This window comes from Pteronotus mesoamericanus, unplaced genomic scaffold (genome assembly GCF_021234165.1).
Source record: "Pteronotus mesoamericanus isolate MK-2021 breed Mesoamerican mustached bat unplaced genomic scaffold, CSHL_Meso_final contig_164, whole genome shotgun sequence".
In the NCBI taxonomy this organism is placed as follows: domain Eukaryota; kingdom Metazoa; phylum Chordata; class Mammalia; order Chiroptera; family Mormoopidae; genus Pteronotus; species Pteronotus mesoamericanus.
This window is the reverse complement of record NW_026555065.1, coordinates 22209702-22228345: the sequence shown is the minus strand read 5'-3', so window position 1 is coordinate 22228345 and position 18644 is coordinate 22209702. Positions and strand designations below refer to the sequence as shown.

General features: G+C 41.6%; 1 protein-coding gene across 1 annotated transcript in view; it reads left to right on the top strand.

Annotated features, from left to right (window-relative positions):
* Positions 1–2708: 2708 nt before the first annotated feature.
* The window catches only part of STARD9 (StAR related lipid transfer domain containing 9), a 137586-nt gene continuing 121650 nt past the window's right edge, over positions 2709–18644 (top strand). Inside the window, exons 1-3 of the mRNA XM_054565528.1 lie at positions 2709–2844; positions 8214–8283; positions 9927–10043. Of these exons, the coding sequence (XP_054421503.1) occupies positions 2798–2844; positions 8214–8283; positions 9927–10043 (234 nt within the window). The 5' untranslated portion in view covers positions 2709–2797. The remainder of the gene's footprint in view (positions 2845–8213; positions 8284–9926; positions 10044–18644) is intronic.

Sequence of the window (18644 nt, the reverse complement as noted above, 5' to 3'; positions counted from 1 at the left end):
TACTATATCTTCTTATCCTGTTTTTAAAAAAATTTCACTTAGCACCATTTGACACAGTACATATTTATTTGCTGTATTTTGTCATGTATAATGTGCGCACCATGTTTTTGGCCCAAACTTTCAGGAAGAAAAAGTCTTTCGTTTTAATTTTTTAATTCAATTATTTATTTATTTATTTATATTTAGATACTTGCTTTTTGTATCATAAAGGAATTTTAGCATTGATTTTTGAACATATTATGGTACAATACATTTTATCTAACAAATAATTACAAAACATAAGAACAGATAGAAAGTACAAGAAGTTTTATGTACCAGTAACAAATTTACAATATTTATGTAGTATTGTCAATATCAGAAGTATTGTCTCCTTCAATTTCTACATTACCGGTGTCTTCTGAAGAGTCACTTCCCTCATCCTGGTAAATTTCATCATCCTTAGTTCCATCCATAGCATTGCTGATGCCACATTTTTTTAAATGATTTCACGACTACTTCCTTCTTGACATTGTGCCATGATCTTAGGATCCAATCACAAACCTGGGTGATGGATGCTTTATTGATCCTGCCTGTAGGTGTTAAATCTTCACCAGCTGACTGCATCCACAATGTCCACCCTTTCTTCATTAGAGCCTTAAAGGGCTTGTTTACTGACACATCAGAGGTTGCATTTGGCCGGTTAGCCTACCAGGTATCAGAGCAAGTTTGGTTTTTCAAGTCTGCTGAGATTGTTTTTGCACTTTGTGTGACATGGACTTAGAAGTGATCAAAAACAAGCAAAGCTGGTTTTTTAACTAATCCTCCAGGCCTTTGTGACCGGACTTTGTTAAACCAGATTTTCATGCCTTCTTCATTCATCCATCCTTTTTCATGCACATGGGCAGTAATTCCACTTGGAATATTTTCTTTTGGAAACGTTTTTCTTTTAAAGATGATCATAGGTGGTAGCTTTGTCCCATCTGCACAACAGGCTAGAACAACATTGAAATGTGTTTTCTCATGACTGCTAGTTTTAACAGCCATGGTCTTTGCTCTTTTGATGTCCACAGTTCTGTTGGATGGCACATCAAATGTGAGTGGGACCTCATCCATATTGGCAATTTGGGACAGCTCAAAGTTGTAAGTCTTTAGAAGATTGAAAACATAAGAGTGAAATTCTAAAACTTGATTCTCATAGGCTGCTGGAAGCTTCTGAGCAAGTTTCGTTTGTGTCCACATTCTCAAATCTTCTCTCTTCATAAAGTTAAAACACCATGTAGGTGTCCCTGGGAAATCATCAATGTTTTTTTTTTTTTCTTGTGCAATCATTTTATCTTGTTCTTTTATCATCTTGGTCAAAACAGAGATCCCAGTTTGATGCTGCTCCGGAATCCAATTCACCTCCTGCCACTGTGGAGGCTTCTCTCACATTGCCCTCTTCTGTCTGGGCATCTGAAGAAGCCTTTCTTCCTGTTGCCTCCACAATCTGATGACACTTTCTGTGGGAGGAGGTCCAAAGTGTCTCTTGGCAGCTCTGTTGCCATGCTCTTAGGCACATTTAATAACTTTAAGCTAAAAAGTGTACAAAAAATGTTTTGACATTTTCCAATTATTTCTTCCACCTAAAGTATACGAAGAGAAATATGGCACTGTTCACCCTGTTAGGCATCACCTATCTTATCAAGTGGATAACAATACAAAGTGAATCATTGGCCAAAGCTGCTTTGTTGTGAGTTTGCAGTAAATTCAACAAAACCGATTATTGTATTCCAAGATACTATTTTGCATACGGATATCGTTATTGCTTTCTAGAGTTACACTTTTAATAATAGGCATAAATAAAAGAATTTAAAACATTTATATAGTATAGAATACTACCCATATATAATGTGCATCCTTAGTTTTTTTCTCAAAAATTTGGGGAAAAAAGTGTGCATTATACATGGCAAAATACAGTACATATTGTTTCTTTTCTCCCCTGTAGATTTCAATTTCCAGGAAGGCAGAGACTGTATCCTTAGTGCCTTAGAAGAGCAGTTAACTCTTGGTAGGTACTCAATGGTTATTTCTCCGGTGAACTGATGGACCAGTTCTGACCGAGAGTATTTCCTCCGCTACCACAGTCACTGCCAGGTGCATGATGTTTCCAGCACAATGGAGAACTTGCCAGGGAGCACTCAACTTCTTCACAACCCAAATGGCTCCTCAAAGGACACAGCTCTTTGCTGAGAACTGCAAAAACATCGGTGTTCCCCATTTCATTTCTGCCCCTAAAATTTAACCAAAGAATTGACAGCTCAGGCCAATACGGTGAATAAAAGCGTTTATCAAGTCCTTTTGTAAACTATTGGCACTGTAACGGATCTACTCGACTCTACAAGCATTGTCAGCCAGTCCTAGGAGAAAAGTCAGCTCCCAGTAAGAGGGTCCCAACAGGTCTGGCCAGACGCTGCCCGGCACTGCGCTACACCACCGAGGGGGCTCACAATTGGCCTCGGCTAAGCAGGAATCGCCTGGGCCTGCCCAGGTCGAGCGTTTGTGCGAGGCCTTCCCGGGAGGTCCGTGCGCTAAGCACCGTAGGGCTGGACGGGGCGAGATGGGCGGGGCCTGGCCGTACGTCATCTCGCCAACTGGGCTCAGGATTGGCCGGACCTCAGCAGGCACCGCCCCGGCCCGCCCAGGGCGTGCAAATGGGCGGGGCCAGCACGGGAGGTGCTCGGGGCGGGTGGGGCTGCACCCGGGCTGCGCCTGAGTTTGGGGCTGGGGCTGGTGATGCTGCAGCTGGGCCAGTTTGCTAGGCTTGGGCGGAGGCCAAGGGATGGCGAATGTGCGGGTGGCCGTGAGGGTCCGGCCCCTCAGCAAGAGGTGAGTCTGGGCGGGAGGGGGCGCCTGAGGCGGCAAGGGAGTCGCGAGGGCGAGGTCCCCGCCTCCCCGTCAAGTGATTCCGGCGTGGAGAAATCAGACACAAAGTAGCCCAGCGGGGCAGGGGCCGGAAACCTTAAAGGCCTGGCAAGTTGAGACCTCGGGTCGAGCTTTCGCGTTGTGCCTGGGGGATAGCGGTTCCTGGTTGGCCTCAGGGGTGGGCTGCCCCGTTTCGGCGTCCCTCGTCCTGCCAGCAGGAGGTTTTAGGGACCACTGCTCAAGTTCTGATGCACGGGTAGGGCGTCTCTCCCTGGGTGCGTTGAAAGTATCTTTACGCCGGGAGAGGGATTGTCAGCCTCCTCTCTCTTCTTGCTGCCTCTAAAGTACCGGTGAGGACCGAAGCAGAATTGTGGGTGCACGTGGGTTTCTCTGCGGCGATGTGGAGAAAGGCAGAATGGAAGACACGAGAGGGAGACTGAGGCCCAAAGGGATAGTGGTTTCGTCCTATGCTGGACAGCCGAACTGTGAAACAGGAGAAGTTACTCTCAGCGACGGCAGTGCCCATTTCCTCATATGTAAATCTGATTCTGCACCCCTCAGCTTTTGAGGCATCCAGTGTCCAGCCACATAATTTCTTCCCCTTTTCACTAATTCTCCACTCAGGTTTGGAAAGTCAAGGAAGGCTTCACAGAAGAGTTGGCGTTTAAACTGCTCTTTTTAAAGATCTATTAGAGTCTGCTGACTGGTGGAGAAAGTGTAGAAAGCACTCTAGTAAAAACACTGAAAGCAAAGGTCTTAGGCTGTTAAGAAACATAAGTTTTGGTTGTTTGGAGAGAGGGTATGTGGAGGTAGGTGAGTAACAGGACATGAAGCTGTGGAGAGCGTGGTTTGGGACCAGTGGCACATTTTGGAATTATTTAGGAAGTTAAAAAATTTCCAGGACATAAGATGGCTTGAAAAGTGGGCAAAAAAGGCACTGTCTCCCATAGTAAAATTTGGTGCAATCAGGGATTATGTTTGTCCTAATATGAAGACGACTGGCTTTGAAAAGTCATGCAATTGACAGAACAATGAGGAAAGGAATGAGATAGGAAAGAAACAAGAAAAACAAAAAAGAAAGTAGGAAAAAGGCAAAGGAGGTACAATGAAGAAAAAAGGAAAGCGCGCTTCAACTGTTGTCTTTAGATTAGTAGATGGCTTTCAGCATCTGGCTTCTGCATTACTCAGTGTGGTGCTCAAGGTTGGGGGGGTTTCATTGGTGCAGCTGCTACCCTGAGAGTAGCCTCTGACAGATCCTCTTTTTGCAAAACCATTCTTTTTTAAATTTTATTTTTTATTGTTTATGCTATTAAAGTTGTACCAGTTTTTCTCCCTTTGCCCCCCTCTACCCAGCCCACCCGCATTCGCACAATCCCCACACCGTTATTCATGTCCATGGGCCATGCACATATGTCCTTTGTCTAATCCCAAGAGTTCTTGGTGTAACAACGTTGACCACTCCTCACAGTAACTTTTCTGTTCCTTGGGAACTAGGGATTTATAATAGCATGCATTAGATTAAGAAAATGCTATTGAGCCCTCGCTGGTGTGGCTCAGTGGATTGAGCACCAGCCTGCAAACCAAAGAGTTGCTGGTTCAAGTCTCAGTGCAGGGCACATGCCTGGGTCGCAGGCCAGGTCCCCAGGAGGGGGCATGTGAAATGCAAGCACACATTGATATTTCTCTCCTTCTCTTCCCCTCTTTAAAATAAATAAATAAACATTTTTTTAAAAAGTTGAAAAATATTTTTTAAAAAATGCTGTTGAAATTGAGTTATTTGCAGCCACAGTAGAGAATAACATCTCATTTTACAAAAGTGAGGAGGAAAGAAGGGTATAAAGCTTACTTACTGAGTTCATGTGAAGAACCTTGAGCAGCAAGCCATAGAATGCCAAGACTGCAGATATCCAGGAGTTAGCATATTATTGCAGGCTGAAGATTCAGGAGCACAGATTCAGGGGCAGATATGGAGAAACCCAGTGTGACTCCAGCTAAGAGACTGAGACTACTCCCCTTTTCTCACAGAATCCTGCAGAGATGAAACTATACTCCAAGGTTTGTTAATTTGAAGTATCTTTACTGAGGCTCAGCTGAATGTAGGGAACCTATGTATTGGGTTGGCCAAAAAGTCTGTTACACTTTTTTCTGTAGGATGGCTCTAGTACAGCTTAGTTGTCTTTTAACTTCAACCGAAACAACTTTGTTAGATTGTATTGTAATAGTCATCACATCACTATGCATTAAAAATACTTATCAAAATTGGTGAATTTTTGTGCAGCCTCTTTAATACTGAAGATGGAGTTTGAAAATATGCAATATTTTTGGTGTATTATGCTTTATTATTTCAAGAAAGGTAAAAATGCAAAAAAAGATTTGTGCAGTGTGTGGAGGTGCTGTGACTGATCAAACATGTCAAAAGTCGTTTGTGAAGTTTCTTGATACTATTGATATTTTGGCCAAATAATTTTTTTCTGTGGGCCGTCTTATGCATTGGAAGATGTTTAGCAGCACCCCTGGCCTCTACCCACTAGAAGCCAATAGCTGGTGATAGCCGACATACTCCAAATCTCCAAATCAGTAAAGTTATTGGTGAAAATGAAAAATGTGTCTTTTATTTTATGGAAAAAACTAAACTGACTTTTTGGCCAACCTAATAGTTTGATACAAACTTCAGTAAGTCATTGGACTTGATGTATTTGGGACAAAATCTTAGAGGTCCTATGGTCTAAGCTTCCATTTTTTCTGATTTTCCAGGTGAGAAAATGGTCTTTTTTAAGGTCTAAACATACATGGAACCAAAAATCAACTCACCAGACTAAACTTTTCCTTCCTGAGATTACAGAAAAGTTGTACTTCTCTGTCAAATGCCTCAGTAGGACTAGAAATGACCATCCAGCGGTAAAATGATAATATGGAAAATGGGTTTGATGCCCTCATCTCTACCTCATAGTTGTTTCCCGTGTCAGAAAGTCAGTGTCCCATTATGAGGTGCTGCCCCTTGTCTACATGAAGTCATTCATCATTGAGATAGCGTGTTCTCTTCCACCAATATTGTAGGCCCTGGAACACTTCCCACTGCCTTGTCAAAAACTACTTTTCATATGCTACATTCCCTTTCTGTGCTTTTTAAAAAATCTGTAAAATAGAATGACTGCTTCAAAGTTTTTATGAAGATTAAGTACAAGAATACATTTAAAATATGTAGACTAGGACAGAGCCTGGCTCATTTTAAATGTCCAATAAAGTATTAGCTATCTAATTCTTACCAACTATTTTTATTTCTCCCTATACTTAGCTACAGTCTTTTTAAAAAAAATTTTACAAATGAATAAATGAATGGTAATGGCTTGGTTATTTTCTCCTCTAGGACAGTGATTCTGAAATTATAGTATGCATACATACAGTCCACCTGGGGAACTTGTTATACTGCAACTTATTAACAGGAATTTTAATTAACCAGCCCCACCATCTCCCATGTTTCTGATGAAAGAGGCCTGTGGACCGCTTTGAGAAACACTGTCCCGGGAATAATGTGAAAGTGAGGATTTCCCCCCGCAAATCCTTTTAACTCTAAGCAATTAATGCTTGTTGGTGGAATTCAGGACACTGAAATGAGTGGTAGGCGCTCCACTCTACTGTGTGTAAGTCTGCTTCTCAGACTTTTGTTGAGCTCTGTGCTGGTAGCTACACAATTGAGGTTAGTGCCCTTTCTGTTGTGCCCAACCTTAATTCATCTCCATTTTGTTCTAGAATGTTTGGAACCACTAGGTTACCAATGGTAACGGAGGAGTAACATCTCACCCTCCTGTAGTGTTTGTTATATTTTTCAGCTAATATGTCAAATTTTTTCTTTTTTGTTTTTTGGGGTTTTTTTGGTAGCTTTATGCCAAAGAGTCTTAGATAAGATTTGATAAAGTTATTGTGTGATTTTTTTCATATTTTCTTCATTGTCCAAATTTACTATATATAATCTGTATATTTTATAATGAGTGGAGGAATAATAAAACTTACTTGGAGCTGCAGAAAGGAAAAAAATCTTATAAAAATCTTATAAAATGTTAACACCAAAGATGAAAGATTTACTTTTTTAGGAGAGCTCAGGGCAGTGTTGGATGGGGAGGGGAGAGAGGAAGGGCAGTTTAATGACCTTGGGAGACAATATATCTCTGGTGACTCAAATATCTAGTATGAAATGTGAAAGAAACGGTATCAGGACCTTGGGGAAATTTAAGTAACAGAAGTGTCATTACCTGGAAGAGGGAAAATTTCTATCCAGGACTTTATTTCACTGACAGGCTTAAAAAAAAAATAACCTTAAATCTAAAGACATCCCCACCCCCCAACCAACCCCATCCCTAGCACCCCCCTCCAAGCCCTCAAGGTCACATCCTGGGAATTCAGAGGAAGGATAAAATGAAACTGAACATATATTCTCAGTTTTCAGGTCGCAGGCTAGGAGTAATTTAATAACTTTCCTTGTACTGGAGGAAGTGGTAATGAATTTCTCATCTATTAACATTTTGGCTGTGAGCACTTTAGCTAAGGCTCTTTGTGTTATGTGAAAGAATTTTATATTTAGTATATTCCATTCATTTTAGGCTTCAGGTATGTGGATCATTTGGATTAAGCCCCTTAAAGTAAATTTAGGAATTGGTTAAGTGTTACCACCCACGTAACTGCAACATAGGAAGATTCCTGAAGATCTTGGTTCTCATTCCAGTGTAGGGAAAGGATTGGGGAGATCTTTTCTCAGGATATCCATAGAGAGGGGCCCAAAATCTTATTCATGTTTAAAATCCCAGAGAAAATAAGAGGTGATAGCATGTTGTGTGCTGAACCAAAGATACTCCCCAGGGTTTCCAAGCTTGATTTCTAAGGTATAGTTAGGAGCCCAGGCTTTGTGGTCAGACAAATCTGGGTTTAAATCCTAGCTTTGGCACTGCTAGCTGTATTACCGTGGACAACTTACATAGTTTTTCTCAGCTTTATACTTTTGTCTGTAAAGATGAAGACATGTTAGGGAGGTATTTCAGGAGGGTGGTTAAGAGGATTGAGTAAGATGAAGTATAATATGTGCTGTGCCTAATACAGTGTCCAGCATGTGGAGGGTCACCAATAATGAGGACTCCTGGCTGTCCAGAGCCAAATCCTAATGATCCAGAAAGGATTGTTTGATGTGATGCTTTCAGCAACTTATTCAGTCACCTCAGTTATGGAGACAGGAGTAGGGAAGCATTTTGTCCCAATAGTGCTATTCTCAGTTTCTCTTTTCTTGATTAAGAAAAAAAAAAAAGCAATGTTTCTTCACATATGGGTTTGGGTCTTGTTTCTAGGGAAACCAAAGAAGGAGGGAGAATTATTGTGGAAGTTGATGGCAAACTGGCAAAAATCAGGAATTTAAAGGTAAGCCTGAAATTACTTTCCTTTTTCTTTTCACTCAAGAGCTGGTTATTACAAGGGCTTCTGGGGAGAGGGTGTGTATGTGAATGTATTTAGAGAGGGGGAGTGGAGGAGCTCTGAGCTAAGCACGTATAAAACAGTAGGAAAGAAGTACAGGGGACGTTGCTGCTGCAGATCAAGTTTTATCAAAGAAGGTGCAGCTGTTTTGGAAACTAGTCAGTAGCTTCTTTGAAAGTAAACACAAAGGATGTATGGGTGGGGTGTGGCTAGTTTAAATCATTTTGGGGACAGTCCATGTGTATACTTAACTCACCTGAGCACTAGTCAGACTTTGTGCCAAGCCTCTCGTTTGGTATCACTTCGTCAAGAGGCATGCGCATCAGCTAATGCAGGATTCATATTGGCCATAGTGAGGACCAAGAAAGAATCTTCAGATCTCAGGGGGGAGTCGGTTGCTAGAATGAGTCTTGCTACAAATTCTTTTTCACAGATTTCACTGCTCTTTGAATCACAGTTGGACAAACTCTGGGAACTCTTCCCCTACCCCTTATACCGTCCTACAGCTAATTTCCTCCATTCCATTCCTCCCTTACCAGGCCAGTGGAAGTGGAAGTGTTTCTTTCTTCTTGGGCCATGGGGAGTGGAGGGAAACAGCTTGGCCATGTGACCTCCAGAGTGAGGGTTATCTGCGTGGACCCCAGGCCTCCCAGCCATGCCCACTCCCGTGTTACTCCTGTGATGGGATCTGTTTCCCTTTGTCAGTAGCTCTCTGATAAAAGAAACAGGAACCACCACCTGTCAATGGGAGCTCCCTGGGGACAAAAGACTTTTTATTTTTTGCTGTCTCTTACTTATATCTCTGTTGCCTAATCACTAAAGCTGCTTTGTCCTGAGAGATCATATTTTTGTTTCTTAATAATACCTGGCCAAGATCAAACTCAAATCTGCCTCCCGCACACATTGCCAGCTTCCCTGAGGTCAATTGTCTACTAAGAATCTCTTAGTCATTCTGATAGCCTCATTTTATTGTGGTTTGAGGATCCTAGTGCTAAGGGTTGTCTCTTCCTGTCCAGAGTCTAAATTTTAAATAGTATGCAGTTCTCCCCAGTATAGTAACTGGAGGTCAGTGCAGTTCCAGCCTCTGGCTCTGCCCTCATCTACCTTGCGCAGTTGGGATTGGTCCTAGCTCTTCTATCAAACATGCTTTTTAATTCACTGAGGTGGGTCCCCAGGTGCCTCCATGAAAGCCGTAGGTTGGTAGAGCCAGTCAGGCCCAGGGACTAAAGGACTCATGCATTTCTGTATCTGCCATAGAAATGCTTAGAGAAAAAAATGGTAATGATAACAAGAAACCCAAAGAGGTAAAGGTTTTCTCTTTCAGGTTATCCTACATCCCATTTGATTGGTTCATATGTAGGTAGATATATGATAGTATGATAAAGAGACATTTAATTAATTCTCTGGGGCTTTATTGAACCTAAAAAGATAGGACAGGTTACTTTTTTTTTTTCTTTTTTAAATAGGTATCATAAAGATTCTCACGATCATTCCATGTCTCTCTAGCTACGGCAGAGAGGAATCAAGTGCCATTAGCCAGATTCTGATATTATAATGGAGAAGACACTGGATCCTATGTTTGATTTTAGGTGGACGGTCGATCAGATGGCTTTGGTGACTCTCGGGAGAAGGTTGTGGCATTTGGCTTTGATTACTGCTACTGGTCAGTCAACCCAGAGGACCCTCAGTATGCATCTCAGGAAGTGGTAATGTCATTTTTCCTTCATTCTTCTCAGTTTTTCATAACTGTATAATTCTGAGGTCTGTCCAAAAGGCATCCAGCCATGTAATATGAAAACTAGAAACATTTATTGAAGAAGATACATAATACAAGAAACATTGTATATAGAACACCTCAGTGCCTTTCAAAGTAGGCATCTTGGGACTTCATACAGTTCTCCCAATCGCTATCAGCTGCCCCATCATATTTTCCTGAATCTCATCAACAATCTGAAATCTCTTCCTTTCAAAGGTGATTTTAGTTTTGGGAAAAGCCAGAAGTTTCAGGGCACCAAATCTAAGCTGTAGAGAGGCTGGGTGATTTGATGTTTCACCAGAAAATCTGTATGAGATGTGATGCATATGCAGGCACATTGTTGTGATGAAGCTGCCAATCACCAGTTGCCCACAGCTGCGGCCTTCTGAATCATCCGAACAGTTTTCCACAGGGGAGTGTTCAAACTTAATGCAAAATTTTATGCAGATTCATTGTTCTACTTGCTCAGTCATTTTAAATGCAATGGCTACAGAGTATACATGCACACTCAACGGCATCTACTGCCCCTCGCTGACTAGTACAGTAAAGTCGTTATTGTTCATGCATGCACATTCCAGTCCGCTCTCCTTGGCTGCCAGTTTACATGAATATTGTGCAAACCAGTTCTCATTATTTTAACAATGGCTGGACTTTTTCTGGACAGGCCTCGTACTGGGAAATTTACATGGAATTTGGGCTCAGCCTATTTATTACTTATGGTAGTTTGGTTATAAACCAAAGATATTTGATCTGAGAAGTGAGAGGCATCAGTTGCCAAAAGAGTAAAGGATTGTTTGCTCAGGGTATGGGAGTGGGCTAGTTGTTTATTTAGGCTTGGGCCTCAGTGTGATTCAGATGTGTACAAGTTAATGTAGGTAATGCTCTGCTCCTCTGTAGTGAATGGACTCATCTCAAATCTGGCTTTGTGTTGTATGCAACAGAAGGGCCCAGGAATCCTAGAGGCTAGTATCTTCTTTGAGCCTTAGGCCTGTGCTCCCAGGCTGAGTGTAACAGGCTAGACAGCTAGTCGGCCTGCCTGCAATGTATGCAAGAGGTGAATTTTATTGATCTCATGTGGATTGAGAGGCTCAGCTAAGGCTGTTGGTCATGATTCCTGTGTCTGGTAGTGTTGCCTAGCTCTCTCAGAAGTTTCTGAGACAGCATGTCTGGCTGGGTGGATCTATAGGACTTGCCTCTGTTTCTGTGAAGCAGAAGCCTTATTCTGGTTTGTCCTGGTGAAGGTCATATATTCACTTGTCCCCATGAGGACCAGCAAGCCTTGTCTCATTCAGTTCAATTGACGACAAACAGTAGCCCTCACTCTAGCAGCCATCAGGGTGCTCTTTATGAAAGTCTATCTCTAAAACTGGAAATATAATTTATTTGGCCTTATCATATTTAACATATGAAAGAAAACACTGAAGGAGTATGTCCTTTGGAAATACCATTGGAAATGGAAATATTTTGGGTAGAACCCTGAACAACAGTTGTCTATTAGTCTATATACTTTTGCATAAAAAGCCAAAATGTGTTTTCTAAATATTTTAGTCTTCTGTGAAACTTTTTCTAATTATGCCAAAGGAACAACGTTATTAAATTTGGGTGACTTAGAGGAACTAATATTCCATTGATGCGAACTTCTGAGGATGACTGGGTAGTTCTAAACCATGGAAGTGTAATTCCCTCATCCTGCCCTTCTGCATGGAACACGTGGAAACAAGACCCTAGACCACTGTGGGATTTGTTGTCTCTGTGGGTTCCTTCCGTTGTAAGCGCCCTAACTGTGTGGTCAAACTGCTTTTGCTATAAATGCTCAGCAGGAAAAGGCAGTGTGGACATTAGATGGCCCCTACTGATCCTTCCCTGTCCTTTGGAATATGAGGGTACTGGCAGGTCCAGGCTTGTCTTATGGCCCTTGATTTTTATCCCATCACTCAAGTATCTCTGAAGTGTCTGGTTACTGATGTTTGTAATTGTTTTACTGTTGTCTTCCAAGAAGAGCCAGGGAAGAAACTGACTCTCAGATAAGAGGATGGGGTTATCTACAGCAGTTCACAGCTGGGACTGTATCTGCAGTGTAGGAGGCAGTGCTCTTTCTACTGCCAGAAAGTGTGAGCATACTGATGGCTATTTCAGTCCTCCCTGGCCATAGCATACCTAGGGCTGGCTGTTCTGTAGCTAAGAAAAATGAGCTATTTTGTGTAACATTTGATAGATCAATAATCTGGGAGGTGTGTGTATGTGTGTAAACAAAACAAAACTGCCTATCTCTCTATATATCAACAAACTTGGCCATGATTTTTGGTGTGAGGGTCACATTTTACATTTATGTAGCTGAAGTGTATAAAAAAATCTGATGGAAGCCCAGAGGCCATAGATGAGGAGAATTCATAAGTTTGATTTGTCCTCTGTTGCCTGGTTTGAAGTTCAATGGAAAGATCAAATGGGATTTGGACAGGAAGCCTGTGCAGAGAGATAAAACTAGAGTCCTGAGGTTGATTCTGGCTCATTTACTAATTGTGTAAGGCCGTCATTGATCCCAAGGGGAGTCAGGGCAGTAGAAAGAAGGAAAGGAAACTTTGTCACAGGCTGGAGTAAAGCCAGAGGTCCCAGAATGGTGGCAGGACTCACATCCATATGATTTAGTCAGAGGGACTCATTACTGTAACACAGAAACTGGGGTGCAGGCTTAACCCTAGCCACTATAGCTCTGAGGTCATCAGGGGTATGAGAGACAGATTATCATAAAACCACAGGACTTGGGGTGGGAAAGAATTTAGAGGTCACCCAGTTTATTCTCTCCCAAAGTACAGCCATCTTCTCTGCAGCATTTGTGATTACATGTGGGCTGGGGCCGAGGGGTGTGGAGAAAGAGGTCAGTCTTATTGAAGGACAATATAGATGTAGTAAAATTTACCTTTTTAGTGTACCATTCTATGAGTTTTAACAAACACAGTTGTGTAGTTTACCATCAGTATATAAACCAGTGCATCACCCCAAAATTCCTTCATGTCCCTTTGTAGCAAGCTACTCTCCCTGCCCCCAGCCCCTGGCGACTACTGATCTGTTTTCTGTCCCTACAGTTTTCTCTGTTCTGGAATGTCTATAAATATAATAAAATAGTATGTAGCGTTTTTAAGTCTGGCTTCTTTTATTTAGTGTGATGTAGACAACATTCATTTCTATTGCTGTGTATATTACATCTTATTCTGACCTTGATTCGGAATTATTTAAGTCATCCTCTTGCCCAAAAGGAATCTCATGGCTTTGAAAGCACTGATTCTAACTGCAAAGAGGGACCAAGTCCCTGGAAGACTGTGCCTCTTCCATGTCTGAGTCTCTTGTTGTGACGGAAGGACTGTCGTCACCCTCAGAAATACAGCACTGATTTCCGAATATCCAAATATCTGAGGGAAAAATTTCCCCCATTGGCTTTATAGGAATTTTGAGCAGCACTGTAAGCCATTGCTTGACAGATATTGACAAGACTGTCACCTATTTGACATTGGTGCTGCCTCATTATAGTCTCTTAGAAAGGGAGAGCTTGAAGGGGACTTAGCAATTGTCTAGGCCAGGGTTTCTCAACATCAGCACTATTGATATTTTGGCCAGATAATTCTTTGTTGTGGGGATCTGTCCTGTGCACTCTAGGATGATCAGTAGCATCCCTGGCCTCTATCCACTAGATGCCAGTAGCAATCCCAGTCATGACAATCAAAAATGTTTCCAGTCACTTCCCACTAATCTATACCAACTTTCTCATATTCTAGAAATAGTGTGTTGTTTATAGGGGGTTATATAGGCAGTTAATGCACAAGTGGGACTGGACCCATGCTTCCTATGTTGGTCTTTTCATTGCATTGTACCATTCTGCCTCTCTCTTCTTATATCCTACAGCCTCAAAAGGTAAGTTCAAGATTAAAATTCCTCAGTGCTTTAGCCCTTCCCTGTTCTTAGTGATGACACACTGGAGGAAATAGATCAGGTGTCAACAAACATGAGCCTCTAGAGAACAAGTCACCTACTGCAAGTCCTACTGAGAGGCAGCTTTATTTGTTAAATATCTGTATATTCTAAATATTTATCCTTTGGATTGTCTCCCAAAATCTATTAAATTTATATTATTTACTCCACTTTATAGATAAGGAAACTGAGGCACAGAAAGCTTATAAGACTTGGTCTGTAAATGGTAGAGCAGGGATTCAAATCCAAGACTGTCCAACTCTGAATTGCATGCCATCTCCACCAAGCTTCACTGACTCCCAGTTAAAAAAATATCCCATTTACTCTACTAGTGACCTGGCCATTTCTTTAAATATTATCTGATCTGATCTTGTCAACGGCCTAAAAGGTAGAAGATTTTATCTTTCTTTTATAGTTGAGGAAATTTAGGCTGAGAGGTTAACGTGATTTGCCCAAAGTTAGAAATGAGTCTTAGATTTGAACACAGGGTCATCTGAATGTGACGTTCATATTCTTTTTACACTATAGTGTAAAAAGGGGGTGGGGAGGAGGGTGAAAGGAAAAGGGAGAGAAAGAGAAAAGACTGTCGTGGGTGGGGACTGGTGGGGAGTCATACCAGCTGTCTTGTCCATTACTCCATGACCCTGGCGTCATTAGCCTCTCATTCTTTTTTTTAAATTAAAAAAATTTCAATTATAGTTTGCATTCAATGTAATTTTGAATTAGTTTCAGCTGTACAGCACAGTGGTTAGATAATCATGTACTGTACATGTATTCCCCCTGATTTTGCCAGTACCTCCTGGCACCATAAATAGTTATCACAATATTATTGAGTATATTACCTATGCTGTACTTCACATACTTGTGACTGTTTTCTAACTACCAATTTGTACTTCTTAATTTCTTCACCCTTTTCACACAGTCCCTGGACTCCCCTTTCCCCTGGCAACCTTCAGTCTATTCTCTCTGATTCTCTTTTTGTTTTGTTTGTTCGTTTATATTTTTCATTAGATTTCACATATAAGTGAAATCATATGATATTTGTCTTTTCTCTGACTGACTTATTGCACTCAGCATAATATTCTTCAGGTCTATCCATGCTGTTGCAAGTGGTAGTCAGCTTCTCATTGTTAAGGCAAGTTGTTATTGGTCTAAATTTTTTATTTTTATTTTTTATTTTTTAAAGATTTTAATTATTTATTTGGAGAGAGAGGGGAAGGGAGTGAGGGAGGGAGAGAGAAACATCAGTGTGTGAGAGGAACATCAATTGGTTGCCTCTTGCACACGGCCCAGCCCATGGGCTGGGCCTGCATCCCAGGCTCTGCATCCCAGAGCCATTCCTGGCTCTGACCAGGAATTGAACCAGTGACATCAGTGCTGTGGCTTCGGTCCCTGTTGTTATTACCGCTATCATAGTATAAGAGAATCAAGGCCTATGCTTCTAAGAGCTGAACTAGATTTGAAAATTTCTTCTTTGAATCTGGTTATGATCCCTTCGGGGATCAGCATGCTCTACTTGGAAAATTAATTTCCCTTCCTTCCTTCGGGCCAGGAACATCTGTTGGAGACAGAATCCTCTGCTGAAGCATATTGTGTTTGGGTTATTGTGTGTGTTGTAAAACTTTCCATGAGGAGCATTAGCTCAGCCTTACCCACCAAAGACTGTAATTGGCTGTCAAAACAAGTGCAGACTGAGTCAACAGAAAGAATATCCAGGAACAAAGAGTTACCCAGACCTTTTTGGAAAGCAGTTGCTCCTATTCTCCTGGGAATCTTTGTTTTAAAATGGTCTGTTATTTAGCTAAAACATGATACCTAAAACACTTGTAGCTTTTCCAGATAAAAATCATGTGAGTGAGCAGGAGATTTCCTCCTCACAACCATTAAATACAAAACTGAAAGTATAGCAGCGATGTGATTGTGCTTTTTGTTTTCATATGCTTTGTTTCCACATACACTGAACATTAAATGGCACAGAGTGTATCTATCGGCCTCAAAGAGCCGAGAGAGAGGAAAAGGGGGGAGAGAGAGAGAGGAGAGAGAGAGAGAGAGAGAGAGAGAGAGAGTGTTACAGATCCTTTGAGGAATATTTTCTCCAGATCCGGACCTCAGCTTGAGGATGTCAAAAACTTGGAGAGACTTCAGAGGAATGTACCCCCCACCCCACATGATTAAAAGGCCCCCTGCAGGAACCAAGAGGAAAGCCACTACCAGCGTGGCACACCCATATGCATTCTGCATGGGATAATTTAATGAAGGAATATAGGTCCAGAGATAGGAAGATAAGGAGGTGATAATAATACTTTGCAGGTACAGGCCATGATGATTTTAGCAGTTTGTGGAGCATTAGAACCAGGTGGGCTTCATTGCCATTAGGATAAAACAAGATTTCAAATTAAACTGCAGGGGATCATACATATTTAGCACATGAAATGTTTTGATTCCTGTTACATGGTAGCTAAATAGTTTGATTTTAGAATTCCAGAATGTTGATATTGGAAGAAATGCTGGAGACCGTTCAAGACACTTATTTTAAAGACGTGGATCTAGAGAAACAAAAATAACAGTTACAGATCTTTTTTTTCTTTTTGACCAGTCCAGAATTGTGCTTTATGTGGCAAGGAAATGCCTGTTGTTTATTCTAGTGACAGAGACCATGAACTGCATTACAGAGGTTCCTGCACGGCAGGAAATGTGCTGCTTAACAGAATTACAAGGAAAGATCTTTTTCTTTATGTTGGACCTCTTTCTGGCTCTGTACTCAGTCAGATGAAGCAATTGCACTATTGTCATCCAGTAGTATGGAGGAGGATTGAGTGTCTGCGAGGTCTGTCTACAAGGTGTCCAGCCATATAATATGAAAAACAGAGACATCTATTGAAGAACATATAAGGTACAAGAAACATTGCACATAGGACAATGACATCTCAGTCCCCTTCAAAGTAGGCATCTTGGGACCTCACACAGTTCTCCTAATCACCATCAGCTGCCTTGTCATGTTTTCCTGAAGTTCATCAGTGGTCTGAAATCTCTTCCCTTCTTAGGTGATTTTAGTTTCGGGAAAAGCCAGAAGTCACAGGGCGCCAAATCTAGGCGGTAGGGGTGCTGAGTCACCTGGGTGATTTGATGTTTCACCAAAATACTCTGCATGAGCTGTGATGTATATGCAGGTACATTGCTGTAATGAAGCTGCCAATCACCAGTTGTCCATAGCTGCAACCTTCTGAATCACCCACATAGTTTTCCACAGAGGAATGTTCAAGCTTAATGCAAAATTTTATGCAGATTCTTTGCCGTACTTACTCAGTCATTTTGAATGCAATGGCCACACAGTACATGTGTTCACTCAATGGCGTCTACTGCCCCCACTGACTAGTACAGTGAGGTCATCATTGTTCATGCATGCGCATTCCAGTCCACTCTCCTTGCTGCCAGGTTACATGGATGTTGTGCAAACCATGTCTCGTTATTTTAACAATGGCTGGACTTTTTCTGGGCAGGCCTCCTATTATTATAATTGTTGTTGCTGTTATTGTTATTATGTGAGCAGGCTGCAGTTAGAAGCAGAATTCCTGTCTGGGGACTTGAACCTGGTATAAGATGAAGACAAATGTTCTTTTACCTCTTGCCTCAGAAAGTGAGTAGAATGAGGTGGAGAGAAGGAATATGACCCTGACTTCTTTTTATGTCTCACTTCTTTTTATGTCTCACTTCTTCTGAACTTGAAGTGTGAATGAAGGCTTTAGGGAAAGAGTAAAGAAATCAGAATAGTTACTAAAATTGAGGAGGGGGAAACATGAGGAAGAAATGAAGATGAGAAGGAATTTGAAAATTCACTGAGGGGAAGATGTTGTAGTAGATATTATCAATATTATCTCCATTTTAGGGATAGGCTCATGTAGGTTGAGTAACTTGTTTTAAGGTTACACAGTCAAGTGATAGAATAAGCATTCAAACCTTTTACTGTGTGACTCCAAAGTCCAAGCTCTCAAATGCTGAGCCACACATAGCTCTATTTCTGTATTTCCAGTGCTACACGTCTTTAAAAAAAAAAAACCCAAAAACTTTTACTTATTTATTTTTTAGAGGGGAAGGGAGGGAGAAAGAGAAACATCAGTGCGTGGTTGCCTCTTGAGTGCCCTCTACTGGGGACCTGGCCCACAACCCAGGCATGCGCCCTGACTGGGAATCGAACTGGTGACCCTTTGGTTTGCAGGCCATTGCTCAATCCACTGAGCCACACCAGAAAGGGCCCAGTGCTACACATCTTAAATCAATGGTTATTGAATTAATTATTCAACTTATGGTTCAGTGGATGAGAAACAAGTTGGGACTCTACCTTCTTGATCTTGCTGCCTGTTTTGACAGTGCCTTGTAGTTTGCTTAAGTTAGAGAACCACGGATTTAGTTCCTCTGTGCATCCCCTTTCCCTAATGCATGTATGTGCAAGGGAGCTGGTAATGTGTGGGCGTCCAAGCATTTTCTCATGAATATTTGCAGAGCTGTGTACATTCCATCACTATTGCTATGTCTTCCCAACCGAGATGGAGACTGAAGTAGAAACTTTATAAGAAAAAGCCTTTTTTGT